The sequence below is a fragment of the Nothobranchius furzeri genome, chromosome 19 (genome assembly GCF_043380555.1).
Source record: "Nothobranchius furzeri strain GRZ-AD chromosome 19, NfurGRZ-RIMD1, whole genome shotgun sequence".
In the NCBI taxonomy this organism is placed as follows: Eukaryota; Metazoa; Chordata; class Actinopteri; order Cyprinodontiformes; family Nothobranchiidae; genus Nothobranchius; species Nothobranchius furzeri.
Window position 1 is genome coordinate 18,778,614 of NC_091759.1, and position 22,800 is coordinate 18,801,413.

General features: G+C 38.6%; 2 protein-coding genes across 2 annotated transcripts in view; one reads left to right on the top strand and one right to left on the bottom strand.

Moving 5' to 3' along the window:
* The first annotated feature begins 424 nt into the window (after nucleotides 1-424).
* Nucleotides 425-9,573, top strand: LOC129164537 (type 2 phosphatidylinositol 4,5-bisphosphate 4-phosphatase). Its single transcript, XM_070547271.1, has 8 exons — nucleotides 425-487; nucleotides 1,161-1,397; nucleotides 4,658-4,764; nucleotides 4,853-4,976; nucleotides 5,159-5,233; nucleotides 5,787-5,839; nucleotides 7,764-7,854; nucleotides 9,329-9,573. The coding sequence occupies exons 1-8, from the start codon at nucleotides 425-427 to the stop codon at nucleotides 9,470-9,472; spliced, it is 894 nt and encodes a 297-aa protein (XP_070403372.1). The 3' UTR covers nucleotides 9,473-9,573.
* A 3,323-nt stretch (nucleotides 9,574-12,896) lies between these two features.
* Nucleotides 12,897-22,800, bottom strand: part of necab1 (N-terminal EF-hand calcium binding protein 1) — a 52,922-nt gene continuing 43,018 nt past the window's right edge. Inside the window, exons 10-13 of the mRNA XM_054745194.2 lie at nucleotides 22,041-22,153; nucleotides 18,774-18,851; nucleotides 14,606-14,697; nucleotides 12,897-13,132 (exon numbers count right to left, since the gene is read on the bottom strand). Of these exons, the coding sequence (XP_054601169.2) occupies nucleotides 13,104-13,132; nucleotides 14,606-14,697; nucleotides 18,774-18,851; nucleotides 22,041-22,153 (312 nt within the window). The 3' untranslated portion in view covers nucleotides 12,897-13,103. The remainder of the gene's footprint in view (nucleotides 13,133-14,605; nucleotides 14,698-18,773; nucleotides 18,852-22,040; nucleotides 22,154-22,800) is intronic.

Sequence of the window (22,800 nt, forward strand, 5' to 3'; positions counted from 1 at the left end):
TTGTAAATAGTTCCGCAACCTCTCACAAAAGCTTTGTTATTAACATCTGTTGGCTAATGCCGAGCAGCGAGCAAGTAAAATAACAAGGGTCTCTATGGGACAGGGGCGGGCTTAGCATAAAATAAAATTCTGTGTTGCATACTTTTTTACAGATTTTTTTAAGATCGTGCGTAATTCATGAAAAGAGGAAAACTTTTGGTAACTGCATTCAAATAAAGTTTTTCTAAAGATGGTAGCAATCAACTGAGTGGCCGTTTGCTCGTCAAGCTAATCTCTTTTTCTCCAAACTGAGGTTGTTAAAATAAACTTTCTACAGCTGTTCAGTTGTTTGTGACATTTCCCACAGAAACAGGCTTAAAAATACAAATGTCATTTTTAATTTAAGCTTTAAATTTTGACATTTTACCAAGAATGTTACCGAGATATGACTCGCTGCCCCCTAGTGGTCGGTTACAGAACTCCTGTTTTAACTTTTTCAGACCTGGAGGTTGAAATTTTGTGCTGCAGAACTAAGATTTGAACTGAGTTTAAAACACAACTGCTTATTCAAAGAACACAAGGATTGTGGGTAATGTAGTTTATTTAGATAAACCTCAGGTCATTGTTTATGTTTAGGATGTGCCAAAAGACGTCATGACGTCAGGTGTGACATCTGATTGCTTACTGAGGAATTTTCAAGGATGCAGAAAACTTCATCATTCAGTCTAATTTTCTGATTTTGTTAAAGTTTACTGGAGAATTGACATTTAGCACCTTAAATGCTGCGTAAAGAACCAAGACGAAGCATAGAAATCTGGTTTCCTATCAAAACACTTTAATTGGAAAATGCAAAAAATGTTTTAATCATGGCACGTCAAAGAAAATGATAGTGTTAGCATGAAGAGCACATTTTTGCCTCTAATTTAAGTCATTATAATAAAGGATGTATTATTTTTCCAGTGACGATTGAATCTTTTTTGTTGTCTGATGCTCATCGGGTGTCCTGTTACCAGGAGCTGTTCTGGTTTTCAGACCACAACCATCGAGCCTGAGGCTTAGGTTGGATGTTGTTATAGATGAGCATCTTGTCATCTTACCTCAGTGGACACAGAAGGAAAATCTTTACTCATATTCTCTTTCAGACATCATCAGGAGACGTCAAAGCCCGAAGCTAAAAGTAGAAACGAGTCTCGGATAACTTCTTTTATTTAAAAAAATGTAAACGTAGAGGTGTCATTAATGGCCTCTCTCCCTTTTGTCTTCTTGTAGCTGAGCTACCTCCTCCCTACACTGCCATCGCCAGCCCCGATGCAAGCGGCGTCCCTGTCATCAACTGCCGCGTCTGCCAGTCGATCATCAACCTGGATGGGAAGCTGCACCAGCATGTGGTCAAGTGCACAGTCTGCAACGAGGCTACAGTGAGTAGAAACTAGCGGTGCACGTTAGGGATGTCCCGTTCCGATATTGGTATCGGATATTGGCCCAATATCGGATTATATCGGACTGCATCAAAAATCTCCAATATAAGCAGTCCGTTCTGCATTAAGTTTCATTGCAGCAACTCTATCCAGCAGCGCCCAGATCCAGTGTGCAAAGTCCACGTGATCAGAACAGTGTTTGCTAGCAAGGAGCGATGTCGGCCATGCGGCAGTATTTTTGTTAAAAGTCCAAAAAGACGGTTTGGCTCGGTGCAACACTTGTCATGCACAAGCATCTAAAGATTGAACAGAACCGAGGAAGTTTTTTACGTCCACCCTCAATGTGCATTTGAAGCGGGATCACAAAACATTACATGAGGATTTTCGCAGTGTGTGAAATTGAATCTTTAGACCAGGGGTATGTAATTCTGGGACTGGAGGTCTGGTTTCCAGCACATTTTAGTGGTTTCTCTGTTTCAACACACCTGTGCAGCAGCTCATCAGGCTCTGCAGAAGCCTGTTAATCACCTGCTGATTAAAATCATGTGTGTTGAAGCAGTTAAAACTAAAGCGTGCTGGATACTGGACCTCCAGGCCCATAATTGAATACCCCTGCTTTAGACACAACTTGTAGCAGTTGGTCAGTGAACAATATTGTGTTTTTTTCCTTATGTCTCTTCCCTCAGCTGTTCACATTTATGCAACCAAAGGTTATTAAAAAGTCACTTGATCAAGCCTTTTCTACATTCCACACTACGAAATAGGTGAAAGTATGTATGATTTGTGCTGATATCATATCGGATTGATATCGGTATTGGTCAATAGTGAAGGCTGCAATATCGGTATCGTATCGGAAGTGGAAAAAGTTGTATTGGGACATCCCTAATGCACGTACTGGAAAAAATTCACATTGTGATTTTTTTTTTTTGGGGCGTAGTTTAAAATAAACATGAATTCTCAACAGATGAGTTAAATAGCAGCACTTTAAGTTGGCGTTTATGTGCCACGGGCGGTAGATTCATTCTTCTGGGTGAAACGGGTGTTTTTTTTCCAGCAGGACATAATCATAACTGGAGATGTTCCCATTTGATAACATGGCTGGAAATCAAACTCAGTCACGTGATTTAACCTTATAAAACAACTAGCTTGACCTTTTAAATTCATCCTGAGGTGGAGATTTTCAAACTTAATAACAATGGCCTAGTTTTAAATGTCAACAAGTTCCTCTCCATCATTAGTCCTTATTTCTTGGAGGACGCCAACGTCACAAAATGTGAGGCAGGCGGGGGTTCCGTGTTAGCTAGCAGGCTAGCATAGAGCTAACACGTTGCCTCATTTGAGCGGAAATGTTTGCAGTTTAGCCATATTTTATACTCGACTCTAGTGCAACAGCCGCTTGTAATGTGTGCAAACTGGGCATTTAACATGGCGGAAAGGCAAAGCCACCTTCTTATTTCTCTTTCGGCTTCTCCATTCAGGGGTTGCCAGAGCAAATCACCCGTCTCCATTAAGTCCTAGTCCATCACTAATACTCTCAGTTCACTGCGTCAACTCAGAAAAAAACGTGGAACCATCCGACTCTGAAAGATACGTTAATAATAGGGATGCACCGATACCGATACTGGTATCGGTGCAGATACCGATACGATACTGGTATCGGTAAAAGTTAACCGATACCAGGAACCGATACCAATGCAGTTGCTTGAAAATGGCTTCACAATAACTTGTCATTTCTGTTCACCTAATATTTTAGTTTTGTGATGATTTTTATTCATATATTTTACTTTTTATCTACCTCAGTCTTTTCCTGTTGAAAACAGAGAAGAAAATACAATCTGTATTCCAAATCATTGCATTTTTTTGTGTGGTAGAGGTATAGGTATTGGTAATTGGTATCGGCGAGTATTCAGATCCAAGTATCGGTATCGTATTGGTTTGGAAAATGTGGTATCGTTGCATCCCTAGTTAATAAACAAAGAAAATGTGCCTACGGGCAACAAAACATTGATTTTTACAGTCTCCTGGAACAGTGGTGTGATTTACAGGTGGTGGAAGTCCTTTGTTCTTTTGAACTCTTTTTCCTGTTGTTCCATCATTTGTCCTTTAATTTGTTCCTCCATTTTTTCATCAAGATTGTAATTCCTTTTTAAGTCCAGGTGTCTTCTTTCCAGTTCGTTATCCACTTGCTTCTGTTTGGTTGCAACGTTTCTTATCCTTTCTTTGAGTAGTGCCTTCTGTGTTCTTTCCATTATGTTCTGTGCTGTTTCGGTCCAGATCGGTGTTTTCAGCTGTAGGCTTGTTGGCGTGATGTTTTCGTCCCGGCATCTTAAATTGAAACGAAGGCGGTTCCTAAGACGTGCGCGTTGTTGATGTAAACGTTCCAAACGGCGGAACGAGTTACAGGTGTTATCGACATTTTTGACTCTTATCGAGATAAATTTTCTCATGTCAATAAATTTAATAGTAAAAAAATGAAAAGACGTGTGTTGGTTGGCAGCATTCGTGTCCCTTTAAGAAGCTGTACCACCTTGACATTATAAATGTGATGGCCCCATCTAGTGGACAACTTTTGTTTCTGCGCATACCTGTAGTCATCGTTCATTTATCGTTATCGAGGTGAAATCCTTAACATATCGTATTGATTTTAGGCCGTATCGTCCAGCCCTAATCCTCACTAATCAATGCAGCCATGTATTAAGGAAATAAACAATTAGAAATTAATTAATGTGACTAAATATGTTAATAACACTACCGTGTTACGTACTTCCTGAATGACTGAGGTTTTTGGGAGATAATGATTCTTACCTGATCCAATAGGTCATAAGCGCACACTAAACTCAAAGAATTTACTTTAGACCTGTTTTTCAATTCAATTCAAAAATACTTTATTAATCCCAGAGGGAAATTGATTTCAACATTGAAAGGATCTCCACGTTCAACTCGGACGTCAAACAAATACAGATTAGGCGACATTTCTTGTGGACGTCTTTAAAACGTATAAATATGAGTAAACAGCACAGCGTGAGAATAGTATTATAATGTGGAGGTGTTTTGAGGAAGCAGGGAGAATGGCTTGAAGATGCAATACCTTTTTATGCCTCTAGGTGGTGCCTCTGAGGGGGAAAAAAAGCAGATTTCTGATTCTAAAGGTCGTTTATGCTGTAAAACTATACAATGTGGCCAAATTAAAACAGGAATGTGATTATTCCTGTGCAAACTGAAGCATGTGGGCGTTTTTTTTTTGTCCGTGTTTCCTTCAGCCCATCAAAAATCCCCCGACAGGAAAGAAGTACGTGAGGTGTCCCTGCAACTGTCTGCTCATCTGTAAAGACACATCCAGGAGGATAGGATGTCCCCGACCAAACTGGTTGGTATCACACGGACTGGCTCAGCCGAAACGAGGATCGTGCCCCGGCTCTGCTGAAATCACAAACTTCCTCTCAATCCTTCGACAGCAGACGCATAATCAACCTGAGTCCGGTGATGGTGATCCCGGAGGAGCAACCCGCCCAGCCGGCGTTGCCTATTCAGCCTGAGGGAATGAGAGTCGTCTGCGGTCACTGTGGAAACACCTTCCTGGTATGGAAACAAACAACATCTCTGTTTTATTTTTATCTTCGCACCTCAAATCTCTTCTTGCATAAAAAAAATAACACCCTAGAGTTTTTCCTCACATCATTCTGAGCCGGAAAAGCTCGGATTTCAGGGTCCATGCTTTTGTCCTCTTAACGTCTGCACGTTGTTGCTTGCGGCATTCGTAGGGCGGCGAGGACGCCGGGTCGTCTCAGCCAATGTCTGGCCTCCCTGGCGATGGCTCCCCCGCAGGACAGCAAGAGGTGGAGAAAGAGAGAGAGAGAGAGCTGCTCGTACTGGTGGACATGTTAACAACCGCCTAACCAGCTTCAGATCAACCTGAGACCAGTTCACACTGATGATCACATGACTTCACGCACATCTGGCTTTAACTAAAACTTATTAAAGGGATGTTTGGTACAGTTACAGATGTGTTTTAATGTAAAAATGATGTGAAACGTGCTTCAAAATTCCCTAAATATCCATTTGAATTATTGCACTGTAAAAAAAAGGTGAATTGTAATCATGCTTTCGCTGAAACCAGGTGCTGAGTCATGTTTTCAACAGGAACTTGTTTATGATCTTGTTTTCAGAAATCTCCAGCTTTTTACACCCAACTAACAAAAACGATGATAAAAACGACTCGAGCTTCTCATTTAGCAAAAAAAAAAAAAAAAAACACACCCAACAACAGGATTTACGTGACACAGATCAGCTGATTGTTTTTGGAATAAAGTAGCATGTTAGCATGTTGTGCACATATTCTCTATAGATGTGAATAAATTACTGTTTATTTTATGCTTTGCTTCCTCACAGTGGATGGAGCTTCGATTTAACACACTAGCCAAGTGTCCTCACTGCAAAAAGATGTAAGTGAATTCAGTTAAATTTGAAGGGATTACTTTCAGTTTTTTCTCTTGTAATTGTTTTATTATTTAAATGTAAAAAATGTGACTTAAGCAGAAATTTTTGACAAAATAAACTTTCAAACTTTTTTTTAATTAGAAAAAGGAAAAAGAATTACATTTTTTACCCTTTTTAATTGTTAAACTTTTTTAAAACTTAAAAATATACTATTATTAATTATTAATGTAATAATATTAATAGAAGGAAATAATTCACTTTTAATTTAAGCAAGACTATCATTTTTAGAATTTCTTTGTTCAGTGCACGTTTCATCAGGATATAAAATGGTTGGTTAACATCCCAGTTAAAAGTCTTGATTTTCAACTACAAACCTTTTGAAAAATTTTATTTAGAAAAAGCAGATATATAAAAAAGAAAATGTTTATATAAATATATGTATATGTATATATATGTATATGTATATATATATGTATATGTGTGTATATATATATATATATATATATATATATATATATATATATATATATATATGTGTGTATATATATATATAATAATGTGTGTGTGTGTGTGTGTATATATACATGTATATATATATATGTGCGTATATATATATATATATATATATATATATATATATATATATATATATATATATATGTGTATATATATATGTGTATATATATACACATATACATATATATATATATATATGTATACCCACATATATACATATATATATATATATGTATACACACATATATATATATATATATATATATATATATATACACACATATACATATATATATATATATATATATATATATGCACATATGTATGTATACACACATAAATTAGGAAAACAAAAAAAAAGTTAAAATAAAAAAAACAACATTGGAGTGGAAAAACAAAATTTTCTGAGATTTAAAGGAGAAATCGAATCTAGTCCCTGTCTGGCTTCGGTCCTGGCGTGTTCGGAGCTGCTTTGGTTGAACTCGTTTGCTCCCAGGTGGATTTAAATCTGAGCTTCACATTTCTTCAGTAATCAGTGGCTTTCTGAAGCGGAGCTTTGCAGGTTCGTGGTGTGAGGAGAAACGTGTGATGGGAATTAAAGACTAGTTAGGTCTTTAAGGGTTAGGAGAGCAAATAGTTCCGCTTTAAGGTTTGGATTTAGATTTATTAGGTTTCAGTTTTAGAAATAAGACGTTTGGTTTGTTTATGTTACTGGTGAATTTAGAGGATCTAGAGAGATCTCCGCAGGCTGGAAAAAATCCACCAGGGCTTCATTAAAAACTGCTTCTGAACAGGCTGCAAACCCGATCTTCTGTTTTTAATTATTTTTAATCAAAACTCAATTATTTCAACACATAAATGTTTAATTAGGAGAATCTTGAAATGAAAAAATGAAGCCCTGAAAGTTTTGAGAATTTGAATCTGACAAGAATAATCAAATATTCCCTTTTTCTGCGTTTTCTGTTCCTTTACGGCAAAAGAAGGGACCTAAACGTGGGAAAAATCCAGTCCTCTTCGGATTAAAATTAAAATTTCAGGAGGGGAGGATGCAGTTGGAAAAAAATAAAGGAAAATGAAATGTAGTTCAGATTGTTTAAAAGGGAGCAGAAGGCCAGAAATCAGGTGACCCCCCACCCCCAACCCCCTTAAGCCATCTGAATACCAGTGATCCCTGAAAAATGCTCCAGTCCAGTCACATGAGAGGCATGTGAGAGCTCCAGGGGTGGAGGGGGTGCTCTGTGTTTGTGTGGCGTGTGGGTGGATGAATGAAATAGTTCAGAGCTGCACATGTGACCCTCCTCGAGCTTTCTCATGTGCAACACAAAGAAAGAAAAGTCAGAGATCCCAAACTGTCAGTTTCATTAAACGTTGTCATTTTAAATATCTAAATGCTGTTTTCTTTGCTTCTTGCAGATCTTCTGTGGGCAGTGCTCTCCCCAGGAGGCGCTGTTGTGCTTATGTAACTATAGGAATGATCTGCATTTTCATCGGCGTGGGGTTAACAGTAAGTATGACTCGATTGTGTGTTTCCTCCTTGGATATTCAAATCAAAACGAATTGGAGATGCACCAAAATCAGTTGATTTTCAGAAGAGTTGGCCGATTTCTCTCTCTGAGCCTATTTTTTCTAAATAAAAGCTCAAAAACATCTTTAAAGAGCAAGTCACCCCCTACCAGAGTGTTACTTCACTCCCACTTCCTGTTTGAAAAATGCAACAAATGCAGTTGCCTAGCAGACCGAGAAGGCAGAGTCGCTAACAAACACACACACAGGCTCACAACAACACTGTGACATCATATGGTACCAGCTAACATTCTAGGGTACCTCTTAGCCAATAGCGATGGCAGATTTAAATTCAAATGCAGTGCAGAGATTTTACCTGACAACGGCACAACACTGACAGTTTTAGGCAGAAAATTAAAATTTTAACTAAAATGCACTAAAGTGCAAAACTATTGACTACACGTGTCTGCAGCACGATTAGACACACATTTTATCAGAAAAAAAAGTTGAGTTGAGTCCTACCCGAGTCTTGCTCCACCCACATTTCCTGTTTGAAAAATGCGCCACAAGGAGGCATTGCCTGGCGGGCCAAGAGGGCACTGTAGGGTTGGGCATCGAGCATCGATTGGAACTGGGACCAACTGTTAGTTTTTCCCGGAATCTTTCAAAAATTTTTATTTCGATTCCAAGAATGCCGACAGAAGAAGAATCCGCAGCCGATCTCCGTGAAAAATAAACATGATTTGCAAATTGTGATCAACGCTTTTCAGAGCTGATCACACCAGCTGTCTGTGTGCAGCACTGAGTCCCCCCCCCCCCACCCCCCCGTGCCCCCCTTGCAGCACAATCAGCAGTTTTTCTCCTAAACACGTTTTTGTTTAAATGAAGGTAATGTTATTGTTAGAATTAAAATTCATGTTGAAGTTAATATTATTTCATCAAGAAGGACCTGTGGTTAGCTGGCTCATTTAAAGCATGCCATGTCTTGAAAGAATCGGAATTGGGAATCGATAGGAACCGGAATCGAAACGAGGAATCGGAATCGTTCAAAATCGAACGATGCTCAACCCTAGCAGTGGCAGTGAGTGGCATGGACCTTCCACCCTTCTCGGCGACTCCATCGGAGAAATAAGCCGTTAACACACACACACACACACACACACCCCGAGAAAAGCAGCACTTCCTGTATTCTGGTGGCGACACTAGCTCTTTTGCCTCAGAGCAGACTCCCTCACCAGAGGAAGGGAGGAAGGCGAGCGTCCTGAACCGTATTGTTTCGAACCGTTGGCTCGTGAGTTGCCATCGGTCACCAGTACCGAGCTATAAACCACCGCTTGCTATTCCAACTCCAACTCACTACGGCGGTGTGGCGGAGCCCGAAGCTCTGCTGCTTTTTGTAATTAATGTTTATTTTCTAGAGATGCAGGTAAAGCTTCAGGTGTGTGAAATCTGCTTCCTCTCCTGTGTGCTCTCAGGTTGGTACTCGGGACTTTGCGAGACGCTATAACGCCACCTATGTGTCCTGGGCGTTCGCCTACCTGCTGGGCCTCATCTGCCTGATACGAGCCTGCTACTGGGGCGCCATTAAAGTCAGCTACCCGGAGAATAGCTTCGCCTAGAGCGGTCTGACAAAGCTGTGCACGGCCAGAACGACAAACTTCTTCTTTTAAAAGCCCCTCCCCCAGTTTCTGATTTGGTTTTCCACCTGGTGACGTTTGGCGAGGTGTGGGCGGCGTTTCTTTAAAGAAGCTAGAGATGTTTGTTAGATCTTTGGAGTGTCTGACTTGCCGAGCAAACCCACTGCCTGTCATCGTTCAGTCTGGTGCACAAATATTTAAACTCCAGGTAGTTTTTTTGGGGAGAAATTAAAAAATTGTGATCAAGGACTTGAAGATCTGTTGTTTTTCTTGATGGTTGACGCAAACGCTGTTTGGGTTTATTACTTAGTTGCTCTGAGCGACAAAAAAAACCTAATTTTCTCGTTACTGACCAGAACCATTGCACAACGATTTTTATGCAATTTTGAGTTTTGCTGCGAGTTCAGCTCCAGCCGCAGGAACCTGCATACTGTAATGTTCTCGCCCGCATTCTCAGAAATAGTATTACTTGATGATTTTAATGCTAAATGATCCTTTTTCTTTTTATTTTCCTTGCATACCCACGCGTGCCATCTTTGCAGCCCAGTGTTCAGATCAACAGAAGTTTACTTTCTACTAAAGTATTAATTACTTCCTTTTATGTGCGTGTTTGTGCTCGCTGCATTTAAGTCGCCGCCATAACCCGTTCAGGTCCTTGACATGCTCATAGTCCTCCCAGGAACTCGTGACCCGTCTGTGCATGTTGACTTCGTGGTGTCCTCGAGGTGGTGTTTAGCTCCGTTTCAGACGGTTGTGATGTTTCCATCTTTGCTCCTGCAGCCTTTGGGTTTGAATGTAAACCCGCCTCTTCTTCCCTGTGAGCTTTTGTCGCTGCTCCGGTGAACTCTTACCAATGTCCTGACTTCTTACAGTGGGCGCCGTCCAAACCTGGTTTTGAATGTGATAATGATCATGAAGCAGAATATATATATTAAAACTTTGTACATAGCTTAAATTCAGTACTTGGAAAATGTAAGTAGTTGGAGATGGAAGAAGGTTCGTGGGTCTTTTTAAAAATGATAATTTATCAATAAAATTCCAAAACTACTCATGTTGGTCTCTTTATTTCTCAGCGTACCAGGATTGTAGTGGGAAACGATGTCTGGTACGGAATTATTTATCAAATGACACCAAACCAGGAGCCTAAAACCATGAATAAAAGTTAAAGTGTGTCTGAATGTTGAAGCATATCCGGTTTTGTTTACTCTAAAACGTATAAAATAAAATCAGGTTAATTTTCAGCTCATGTATTTAGTCTTAAAATAGATAATCACACTGTAATGGAAAACTGTTTACATCAACATTTTACTGCTGTGTACTTTTGATACATGCAAAGGTGATTTTTCATATTTCAGACTAAATATGATAAACGGATAAAATGTGACAAAAATAAGGAACAAAATTAATCCAGATAATTCTAAAATGTTTAGGATGACATTTCTGTACAATTTCAATTCGTCAGTGATACAAAAATCAATATTTTGAATATTTCCTGGGTTAAATCTAACTTATTTGAACGTTTGCGATAATTTAGTTGTATAAAATGCAGTGCTGCTGAGTTTCCACATGGTGGTGCTGTTTACCAACAGAATCATGCACTTACAGTAACAGAAAATCCCTTTTATTGTCCCTCTATGTGGAAATCCAGTTGTGATGAACTTGTTAAAAGTAAAATTTCATTTAAACCAACAGATCATTTCAGATAATCATGTTGTGACTAATATTGGTACATCCATACACGATACACACATATGCCCTAGTGTTGTGTTTGCACCTGAACTGACCCCCACTGACATGTATAAAGTAGCTGCTTCTCTAATTATTGGTTTCCTATATTATGATCATTTCATTGTGTTTATTTCTTAATTCTAATTTTGCTTATTTATTTTTTCTTGCACCAAGTACCGCAGCAATTTCCTAATGTTGTGAATCTCGCACATATGGCAATAAAACCCTTCTGATTCTGATCTGTGACTATGCATATATACAGGAGGAAAATAATCAAGACTTGTTATGATAAAGTCTAAGTTTGGTCCAATTTGTTTATTTTTATTTAGTTTATTCATGATTTGCTGCAGTACCCCCCCTCCAGCAGGTGGCACCCTACAGAATATGTACTCCTTATGTTATGGTAAAGCCATACTTTACAACTTATTCATATTTTTTAATCATTTTCTTGAGCCAGTGTGTGCTAAAATGACCCTTTATGGTTAATGAAAAGTCATTCAGACCCCACCGCCCTCTGTGGCCAGAATATCATACTTGCAACCTGTTGGACTCGGCCCATCAGCTGTTTTTTCTGACGCTGCAGTCTGGTTCCAGCACGTTTCCAGCATGTTTTAGATCACGAACACAGCTGATTTGTTTAATTTAGAGATAAATCGCTCCTGCAGACACTAATGAGGGCTGGGAGACATTTCAGCCGTAAGATCAAAGTGTTAAAAAGAGAAACGCACAGGAAGTTTCACTTTTCACTTCGCCTTCAAAATGTGTTCCCCCATCAAAACTGTCTTGACTAAATGCTCCCTCGTCACAATGTTCAACGACGCTAACTCTGAAAGACAGACATTAATTGTGAAATTCTGTCCCCTGTAATGTGTTTTTATTGTTGAGGTTCAGGCTAAAGCAGATCAAAAGTTTAGGGGTAAGGGGAAACATATTTCCACACAACACCTGTTCTTAGCAGTTACAGCAAGTCAAAATGTGGTAGTTTTCATGGTCTAAAACAACTCCAACATGCAAACTTTGCATTTCAAACCAACAATATTTTATTATCGCACTTATACCCCCCAATTACATTTGCTAGCTTGATTTATTTACTTCTTAACCAAAAACTCCTGATGCTATGCTAACTGGCTAACTGGAAGGATTCTAACTGTTTCCTGCTGCTTATTATTCATAAAATATTTATATATATACATTTTAAACATGACCAGAGAGAGAGATACACAACATACTTTTATTCAGAACTTTTGTCTTAATTTGACACATTAAATATAGAAACTACAGAAATATGGTTTCATGAGCTCGCTGGAGCTGCTACAGTTGATATTTTGTTAAGTGCCTCTTATCCCGTCTCCGTCACTCACACACACGCATTTGTCTCCTCATGCCAACAAACAATAAGAACCAAAACTAAATATCGAAATTTGTTCTCTTAAATAAAATCTACAAAGCTGAGGCCCCCAACTTCAATGTCCACGCAGAGATAGCTCTAACCTAACAGTGACCCCTCATGAGCTATTCTGGATGATGTTACGGCTAACACAGGGATGATGTCATATCACCAGATGGATCTTTGTCTGATGATGTCATTGCTTTTAGGAAATACAGCTATTTCAGGTACCACCAAACTATGAAGGAACATAGAGGTCATAAATACTAATCACCATGACTTCACAAGGGGGGGGTGTGTGTGTGTGTGTGTGTGTGTGTGTGTGTGTGTGTGTGTGTGTGTGTGTGTGTGTGTGTGTGTGTGTGTGTGTGTGTGTGTGTGAGTGAGTGAGTGAGTGTGTGTGTGAGTGAGTGAGTGAGTGAGTGAGTGAGTGAGAGAGAGAGAGAGCTTTGCTTTCACATCCATCTGTGACGATTGGTGAAAGATGCCGTTCCACGTTCAGTTGATGTTGAGGACCCACCAGGAGGCTGAAGAGCGAACAAAGAAACAGTTCATGCCTTTATCTAATTTTACAACAAGACAAATATTTGATATAATTAATATAAATAACTTATTCTTTTAGAGCTTGTTTGAAACATTTTATGTTAGGAGCATCCTTTTCAGCTCAGACTTCCAAAGACATTTTAACTGAAGAGTGGTTCCAACTTTCACAGCTTCACAGTGTCATTGAGATAAATACTAAAGACCAAGTTCACTTGTTTTTTTCAACACATTTGCAGTGGTCTTCAGTATAAATGAATGCCTTCTGAGTCAATCTCTGGGGAAAACATTCTGGCGCTCCTGTTTCAGGACCTAGAAGTGAGCTAGATGAGAGCTGAGCAGCAGACGGAATATTTTGGAGTCTTGTTTCCTTATATATGGACAACTTGCCTCTGATTGGCTAATAGCAACACAACTCTATGACTGACTGTTCGCTTTTCAATGATGTTTTATCTCCACAAATAACACAAGCCTGAATGTGTTCCATCTTGTTCAGCAGTTGCTAATGTTAACAGTTAGCTTCTACTAGCTTCCCTGTTACAAGCCAAGATGGTTGAGACCATGGGGGTTTCTCAATGTTTATGTTTATGTTTATGTGCTTAGCAAGGCGCATGGCCTTGCGAGGCGATGTCTTGCTTACGAGGACACTGTCCTTCCTTGGTCAAAGAAAACGGTTAAATGGAACAGACTTGCATCATGTGACCGCAGCTTCCATGGCGGTCACGTAACGTCACGTGACACAGGAGATAACGTTATATTTAATACGTATTAGTTTCAATATAAATAAATTGTGTATATGTTTACTAAATTAAAAATATTAGTGAGTTACTACCCGCTAGCAACCAAAGCTGCAACTACTAAGCAACTAGCCAACGATAGATAACTTCTTTGGACCTAAAAAAAAAAACATTTTAAATTAACTGACCTACTTTTAAACTTGAAGTTTGTCCCCGAAGTAGCTGCCGGCTTCTGATCCGCCTTCTTTTTGAAAATACCGCGGTGTATTGTGGGTAATTTTTTACCAAGGCTAGGCTACAAGACACCTCCCGTGTATCCTTGCTCAGCTAGCTAAACGGCTAACAAACGGAGAACACACGCCTCGGTAGAACATGAACATTGGAACACGTTTTGGCGGCTCCCGATGACATCTCCTAGGCAACCAGGGCGGGGCCAAGACATCAAGGCAAGGTTCCTTGGCATTGAGAAACACCCCATAAATGTTCATTTGACAACGTGACGTAAAAATTTAGTGGTTTTTCTAATCCAAACGCTTCATCGTCTCCCTTCTCTCGGCTGCTAATACAGGAAATAAGGGTAGACGACTATTTTCATGTTCACGCTGGACATGAAACTCAGGCTGATCAATCGTAATTAAAAAAAAAAAGAAGTAAGAACGGTTTCTCAGTGAACCTGGCCTTTAGATGTAAATCCATATGGATCAGAGCAGCGAATGATCTCACCAGGAACAAGCATGGTAGTGATGGTCTCAGGAGTTTCCAGGAAGTCAACGTTCCCCCTCTGGAAGGTTTTACTGTAGTTGGTCTGTAGGTGACTGGATAACAGACATAAAAAGAGACAATCAAGATGCTTTATGTGGTGCTCTTCTAACACAAATCTCTTCTTGACCATTGGGGTTGGAGTGGAAGGGAATCTGCTGGTGCTACGCCTCTGAACCAGCAGAGCTGAAACTGTGTGAGGGTAAGGCAGCCTCACGGCTCCAGGGTGTGATGAAGTGATGACAGATGGTTCGTGTGACTGCCCTATTTATAATAACAGATGTCTGACACCTATTTTAAGTGTGCATGGCCGAGTTATCCTCTAAACCGACAAGGTTTCATTATACAGCTTCTGTAGGTGTTAAAATGTTTGCTTTTTACACGTCATCAATTTTGCATCAGATGGTTTTGAAGTCCTGAAAAAACCACAACTCGAGTTCTCAAATCCACCAATTCCCGCATAAAAAAACCTCCTGAGACGGTGAGAAAACCTTTAAAGCAGGAGTTGGAAAACTAAAACGGCAGCTTAAAACACCAGTGAGTGACAAGCTCTCTGCTGGGATGATGGACAGGAGGGAAAGTGTCCGCAGAGAGGAACCAAGCCAAGAGCAGGCGTTCATTTTTCCTGAGTTTGATCCCACGGAGATGGCTGAGCTCTGAGAAAAAGCTCTCGCTCTCACAACACCCAGCCTGAATCCTGAAAACACCTCAGTGACAAAAAATCCTTCCGTTTGGAAAAGAACAACTCTTCCTAGGATTGAGAAAGTCAGAGAGGGATGAGAGAGCAGGATCCGTCCAAAGACGAATAAGTAGATTCATATTCTATCGTTGTTATTTTAGCAGTGATGTCTCAATCCTGAAGAAAGCGTCTGATTTTTGCATTTGTTGTGCAGATTTTTGGCACGAAGTCAAGAATTTTTGAGGATACAGAAAGTTTATTGGAAAAAGGAAAAAGTCACCAAAGCTGCTAGATGCCAATATGTCAACTAAACCTGCAGGTTTAGAAGATATGATGCCCACAAGACTCGTTTAGAGATTATTTACATTTTCTGAGTTATTTCATCCTAAAGTGTGAGCTTACTACCAAGTGTTTAAAAAATCATTAAGGTGCAAAAAAATGGGAAAATTAAAAGTATAACTTGGTAATCGTGTTTTAATTAACCATCCATCATCCATTCATCTATCTATCCATTTATTTATCTATCCATCATCCATCCATCCTCCATTCATCTATCTATCCATTTATTTATCTATCCATCATCCATTCATCTATCTATCCATTTATCTATCCATCATCCATCCATCATCCATTCATCTATCTATCCATTTATTTATCTATCCATCATCCATTCATCTATCTATCCATCCATCCTCCATTCATCTATCTATCCATTTATTTATCTATCCATCATCCATTCATCTATCTATCCATTTATCTATCCATCATCCATCCATCATCCATTCATCTATCTATCCATTTATTTATCTATCCATCACCCATTCATCTATCTATCCATCATCCATCCATCCATTAATCTATCTATCCATCATCCATTCATCTATCTATCCATTTATCTATCCATCATCCATCCATCATCCATTCATCTATCTATCCATTTATTTATCTATCCATCATCCATTCATCTATCTATCCATCATCCATCCATCCATTAATCTATCTATCCATCATCCATTCATCTATCCATTTATCTATCCATCATCCATCCATCATCCATTCATCTATCTATCCATTTATTTATCTATCCATCATCCATTCATCTATCTATCCATCATCCATCCATCCATTAATCTATGTATCCATCATCCATTCATCTATCTATCCATTTATCTATCCATCATCCATCCATCATCCATTCATCTATCTATCCATTTATTTATCTATAATCATCCATTCATCTATCTATCCATCATCCATCCATCCATTAATCTATCTATCCATCTTCCATTCATCTATCTATCAATTAATTTATCTATCCATCAACCATCCATCATCCATTCATCTATCTATCCATTTATTTATCTATCCATCATCCATCCATCCATTAATCTATCTATCCATTTATTTATCTATCCATCATCCATCCATCATCCATTCATCTATCTATCCATTTATCTATCCATCATCCATCCATCATCCATTCATCTATCTATCCATTTATTTATCTATCCATCACCCATTCATCTATCTATCCATCATCCATCCATCCATTAATCTATCTATCCATCATCCATTCATCTATCTATCCATCATCCATCCATCATCCATTCATCTATCTATCCATTTATTTATCTATCCATCATCCATTAATCTATCTATCCATCATCCATCCATCCATTAATCTATCTATCCATCATCCATTCATCTATCCATTTATCTATCCATCATCCATCCATCATCCATTCATCTATCTATCCATTTATTTATCTATCCATCATCCATTCATCTATCTATCCATCATCCATCCATCCATTAATCTATGTATCCATCATCCATTCATCTATCTATCCATTTATCTATCCATCATCCATCCATCATCCATTCATCTATCTATCCATTTATTTATCTATCATCATCCATTCATCTATCTATCCATCATCCATCCATCCATTAATCTATCTATCTATCTTCCATTCATCTATCTATCAATTAATTTATCTATCCATCAACCATCCATCATCCATTCATCTATCTATCCATTTATTTATCTATCCATCATCCATCCATCCATTAATCTATCTATCCATTTATTTATCTATCCATCATCCATCCATCATCCATTCATCTATCTATCCATCATCCATCCATCCATTAATCTATCTATCCATCATCCATTCATCTATCTATCAATTAATTTATCTATCCATCAACCATCCATCATCCATTCATCTATCTATCCATCATCCATCCATCCATTCATCTATCTATCCATCATCCATCTATCCATTTATTTATCTATCCATCATCCATCCATCCATCCATCATCCATTCATCTACATCCATCATCTGTTCATCTATCTATCCATCCATCCATCTATCTATCCATCATCCATTCATCTATTTATCCATCATCCATCCATTCATCTATCCATCCATCCTTCCACCCATCATCCATCCATACATCATCGTTTTACTTAACCATCCATCATCCATTCATCTATCTATCCATCCATCCATCTATCTATCCATCATCCATCATCCGTCTATCTATCCATCATCCATCCATCCATTCATCCTTCAATCCATGTATTCAACGTCTGTCTGTCTGTCTGTCTGTCTATCTATCTATCTATCTATCTACAAGCAGCAAGGGTTAAAATATGTATAAATTAAGGTAATAAATAATGTTTATTTGTTTATTTATTTATTCAAATATCTCTGTATTTTTAGCTTAGTGTTTCTATAATGAACCCTTTGATTCCAACTGATATTTACTCCACATACCTCTAGGTTTCTCTGACCTCTATCTCTTTAACAGGATTAGTACGTTCCTCAAACTTCCACCATTAAATTCTGTACAAGTCTTCTGCCTCCTTGTGGAATACCTCAGTACTGCAGTAGATAAATGCAATCGTATTTTGTCATTACTTTTGTCATATATTTACCTAATAGTGTTTTCAGTGATTATATAATTATTTTATTATTGACATTTGAAAAAAAAAATCAGATTGTTTTGCTTTTGAAAAATTCGTGCTCCCATAAAATAAAGTGTTTGACCTAAGGCAGGGGTGGGGAACCCTGGTCCATCAAGGGCCGGTATCCAGCACATTTTACTTTTAACCCTGCTTCAACACACCTGATTTCAATCAGCAGGGAATTAACAGGTTTCTGCAGAGCCTGATGAGCTGCTGAACTGGTGAATCATCCACTGAATTAGAAGTGTTGGAGCAAAAACGTGCAGGATACCGGCTCTAAGGGGTAAATGTGCAAATTATAATAAACTCTAAAATAGGCAGTTTTGAGAAAAAATATTTTCAATCTATGAAGTTTAAACTTTTTCTTCCTGTTAAAAATTTAGAAAAACTCTCTTGCTCTTTTATTTCAAGCAAACCTTATCCTAATGAGTTCAAGCAGAACAAATTTCCTAATAATGTTCGTTGAACAGACACTCACTTCTTCCACACGTTGTTGTGCTCCCAGAATTCATAGAGGATGAAGCGTGACTCATTTGCCAGTCGCTGAACTGCGATGCTGAAAAATAAAACCAGAGAGCGAGAGAGTCAAACAGTGGCTAATCAGTGTGCTGCCTCACGTTCCCCTACACAATCGTGATTTTACAGCTCAAATGTGGCCACACTACATCTGTATGTTATCGTAAACATCTGAGCTAAAACAAAACGAATATTTGGAGGAGGAGGCGATGAGGCCAAAGTGTCCTTAAGGCTGCAGGATTTCATCAACAACCAAAGTGGCAGACAACCGAGTCAGATGGAAGACGTGTTTAGTCGCAACTGAGCAGAGGAATTATAGGGCTTGAGCTGTAAAACGAAAATATCAAAGCAGATGTTCTCTCATCGTGGTCAGGGTGTGTCAAAAATTTTTACTTATCCTGATTTATTACGATGTTAATTTGCTCTTAATTCTTATTTAATGAGATTTTATTTCTAAAATCACATCAATTACACGTCTCAAGACTGCAACCGAGTCCAGGAGAATGATTTCATCAGACATTTCAGTAGAAACTTCTTAACATCAAACACATTAAAAAATGTCTGATTTAGTGATTTAACTCTAAAAAAAAATTTTAAATTAATTGAAAAAGATTTAAAAAGTGAAGCTTTATTTCCTTCACTGTTTTTTAACAAAACTTCACTATTAAGGTCTTTTAAGGTCAAATTAAATAAAGCATATATTACTTATTTAATGTAAGGGCATTAATATTATCTTTATCCTTTGCTTGGTTCAAAATCTGCCCACTAAAGTGAGAAATTTGCTGAATGGTGAATGGCTCCAGAAAAAGGTTTTCTTAACTTTAAGTTGAAGTTTTGTCTCAGATTAGTTTAAATTTTCTAAAAACTAGATATTTATTACTTTAATTTGAGACTTTAAAGTGCTATTTTCAAGTAAAATATGTCATTTTGTGAAGGAAAAAAAAAACACTTAGAAGTGTGAAATGTGAAATAATCATATGTCTCAGTCATGGTGGAAGGAAGGTTATACCGAAACAGATTTTATTCTCAGCCGGCTGGGAGCTTATAAGGTTTTCTCCTTTCGAAAAAAATAAAAGATAGTTACGGTTTACACTCTGAGTTAAGGAGGTTGCAAATCTGCGAGCTAACACAGCAGTGCAGGCATTTGCAATTCAACACCAGCAGGCAAAAAGCTCCAGAGTTGCTTAAAGAACTGAAGCCAGTAAACAGGAGCGACCCAGAAGTTATTTCTTGTACCCGTAAGAAGCCACGGCATCTTTTTTCCCTCTAATATTGGATGACTGAGGCTACAAGCTAACGTTGGGCTAACAATGTGTAGCGTGATGAATTGTCCACTTCTGACCTAAAAGGCCCTGCTCTGTTTTGCTCTGCTCAAAGCGAAACCAGAAGTTTCTGACACAAACCTAATCTGCATGAGATATTGCTCAAGGTCTCATGCATCTGCTTCTAAACTGTGTCTTCCTTTCCAGCTCAAGACAAAGGACTCTTTCTTTTAATAAATCAGAAGAACTCTATTTTTAATAAAGCTAATCAAACAAAGTGTTAGTCCAATAATAAAATGTGAACCAATCTGTGAAATGACAATGTTTAAATGTTTCCACTAGACTGATCACACGTAATGTTAAGAATCACATGACACATTTCCTTTTTCTGATCCAATCAGAGCCTTCCAGATCTGACGCGAGGCGTGGTTTTGCTGGTGCTTGGTAAATCTGTCCCTTTTTGATTCGACCGTAAATCAAAACATCCAAATTATAAAACTATGCCCACGTCATCTTTAGTTCCAGTTCAAAGCGTTCTAGAGAAGTTGTCGGAGCGGCCAATCCGTAACTTTCCTCTTCAGCCGAAAGAACCTAACAACAAGCTGGATTAAATCTGTTGCTGTTCCACCTGCTGCAATGGTTCCTTTCAGAATAAAAGCTGAACCATCCCTTTTGGGTCTCGCTAGATGCCAATAAAACTGTCGTAACCCGGAAATATCTCAAGGCTGGTCTAGTCGGCAACCGCTGCTTTTCCTACCGGCTTCGGTTCCAGAGAAGGTCAAGCTTGACCTCGACATTCCTGATCTAACGGGGACTTCCGCAAAGGGTACGTAGGCCGGCAGAATGGCGTCTCAATGAGTGTTATAAATCTCCGAACCAAGGCTTAGCGCAAAACATTATCTTCACTCCCATCAGAACTAATCGTTTCTCCTGATCTGCTGGTTCTGAACATATTCACACAGACACCGTTCTCAGTCTTACTTCACCTTAGTTACACCATACATTTAGTGTTTAAAGTTAGTCTAGTTTTAATTTGTTTAGTAATAAATCTTTAAACTTTTAAAACTTGACTCACTCTCTTTTCTAGAAGTTAATACGGAGTGTTGCTCAATCCCTGCAATAAAAAAGATCAGTTCTTCTGATTAAATTTACTTAAAGATCCATTAAGGTGATATTTCATACTTCGTGATATTTCACGTTTTATGGTTTCTAATTAAATGTAGGAACCTCTTCTCTACAAATGCTAACAATCAATCAGAAGCAAATAGTTGGCTCTAAAAGTATCTCAAGCTACTTTTTCAGTGACCAAACACTATATATTTAAGTGAAATGTATTTGTGAAATGAATAATGAGTCAATCATCGTGTTTTACTTCCTTAAATGAGTCGCTCAGAACTATAACGGCAAGCTAACAGCAAGACGACAAACAGCCACACTTCCTTTAAGGCCGGAGGCAAGCTACAGTAGTAAGTGTAGTAAGTACTCCCTACCGTAAAATACCCAAGAGTGCTAATACTTGACATGACAATATATTTATCTACTTATCAACTTACTGTGTATGACTAATCTTTGCTTATCATCTAGAGTCTTTTAGTGCTGACCCGTAACCAACAACCATGAAACACGGAACGGCAGTGAGAAAAGGGACACTTTTGCTGAAAAATGGACTGCAGTAACCACATTTGACCACAGGATGTCATTCTTACACATTGCACCTTCAAAATTAAATCCTGATCATATTCTATGCTTCCACTCATAAACCTGCAGGTGGTTGATAATTAAAAAAAATTGATAAAACAGTTTTGATTTGAGAGTTTCTCTATGTAGAAAAGCTTTTGTCAGAAACATATTTTTAAATAAGATCTCAAAAGATATTGCATGAGTTACTTTCTACTCTTCTATAATGATATACGTTATAAAGACAATAACAGCTGACGTAAACAGTAAAAATAAAGAAATGAACCAACTGTAGACATCCCGTCTGTGCGCAGGCGCACTCCATGTACTGCCGGAGAGCCAAACGAAACTCCTCCAGCTCCTCCTCCAACACAGAGAGCTGCCGTTGGACTATTAAGATGTGCTGTAAGCGCGCACACACACACACACGCACGCACGCACGCACGCACACACACACACACACACACACACACACGAACATTCAGAAGGTCAGAATTAGCCTCTGGTATAAAGAGAGCATGCAGGGTTCTTTGGAGCGTTCAGAAATTCTCTGGCAGAACAAAACATTCAAAAGGAACAAAGGTAAAGTTTCTTTCGTCTGACTGGTGGAGAGGTGTTACAATTCATCCCCCCATGAAATAAGTGTTTGGTTTAATGGTAACAGGAAGTGAGTGGTCCGCCTGCTGGCTATGAGGTAAACAGCGTCCGTTAATGAGGGTGAGTCTTCTGGAGATGCAGTGATGAAAACATTACTGTGTGTGTGAGTCCGAAGCTCGAGGACACTCTTACTCTGTACCTAATTTAGGAGAAAGACATAAACGTATGTTGATAAACACTATCAGGTCATTATCAGGATTTTTTTGGGGGGGCAAATTTATTCCAAGTGATACGCGCTTTTAAGCTAATTACATATTGATTAATCCACACAGATGTCTGCATCAATTTCGTAGTGAGACAACTGAGACTTGCAAATAGTTTTCACACTGATCCGTTGGCCTCCGCATCATTTCTTGCAAAGTTTTATCCTGTTTTCCCCAAACAAATGCCAAT

Excerpts from the sequence above, each read along its gene's own strand:
- LOC129164537 (XM_070547271.1), top strand. The coding sequence starts at position 425 with ATGACTCGCTGCCCCCTAGTGGTCGGTTACAGAACTCCTGTTTTAACT. Across the intron at positions 1,398-4,657 it reads CAGTCTGCAACGAGGCTACA|CCCATCAAAAATCCCCCGAC; the intron begins GTGAGTAGAAAC and ends TGTTTCCTTCAG. Across the intron at positions 5,840-7,763 it reads TGTCCTCACTGCAAAAAGAT|ATCTTCTGTGGGCAGTGCTC; the intron begins GTAAGTGAATTC and ends TGCTTCTTGCAG.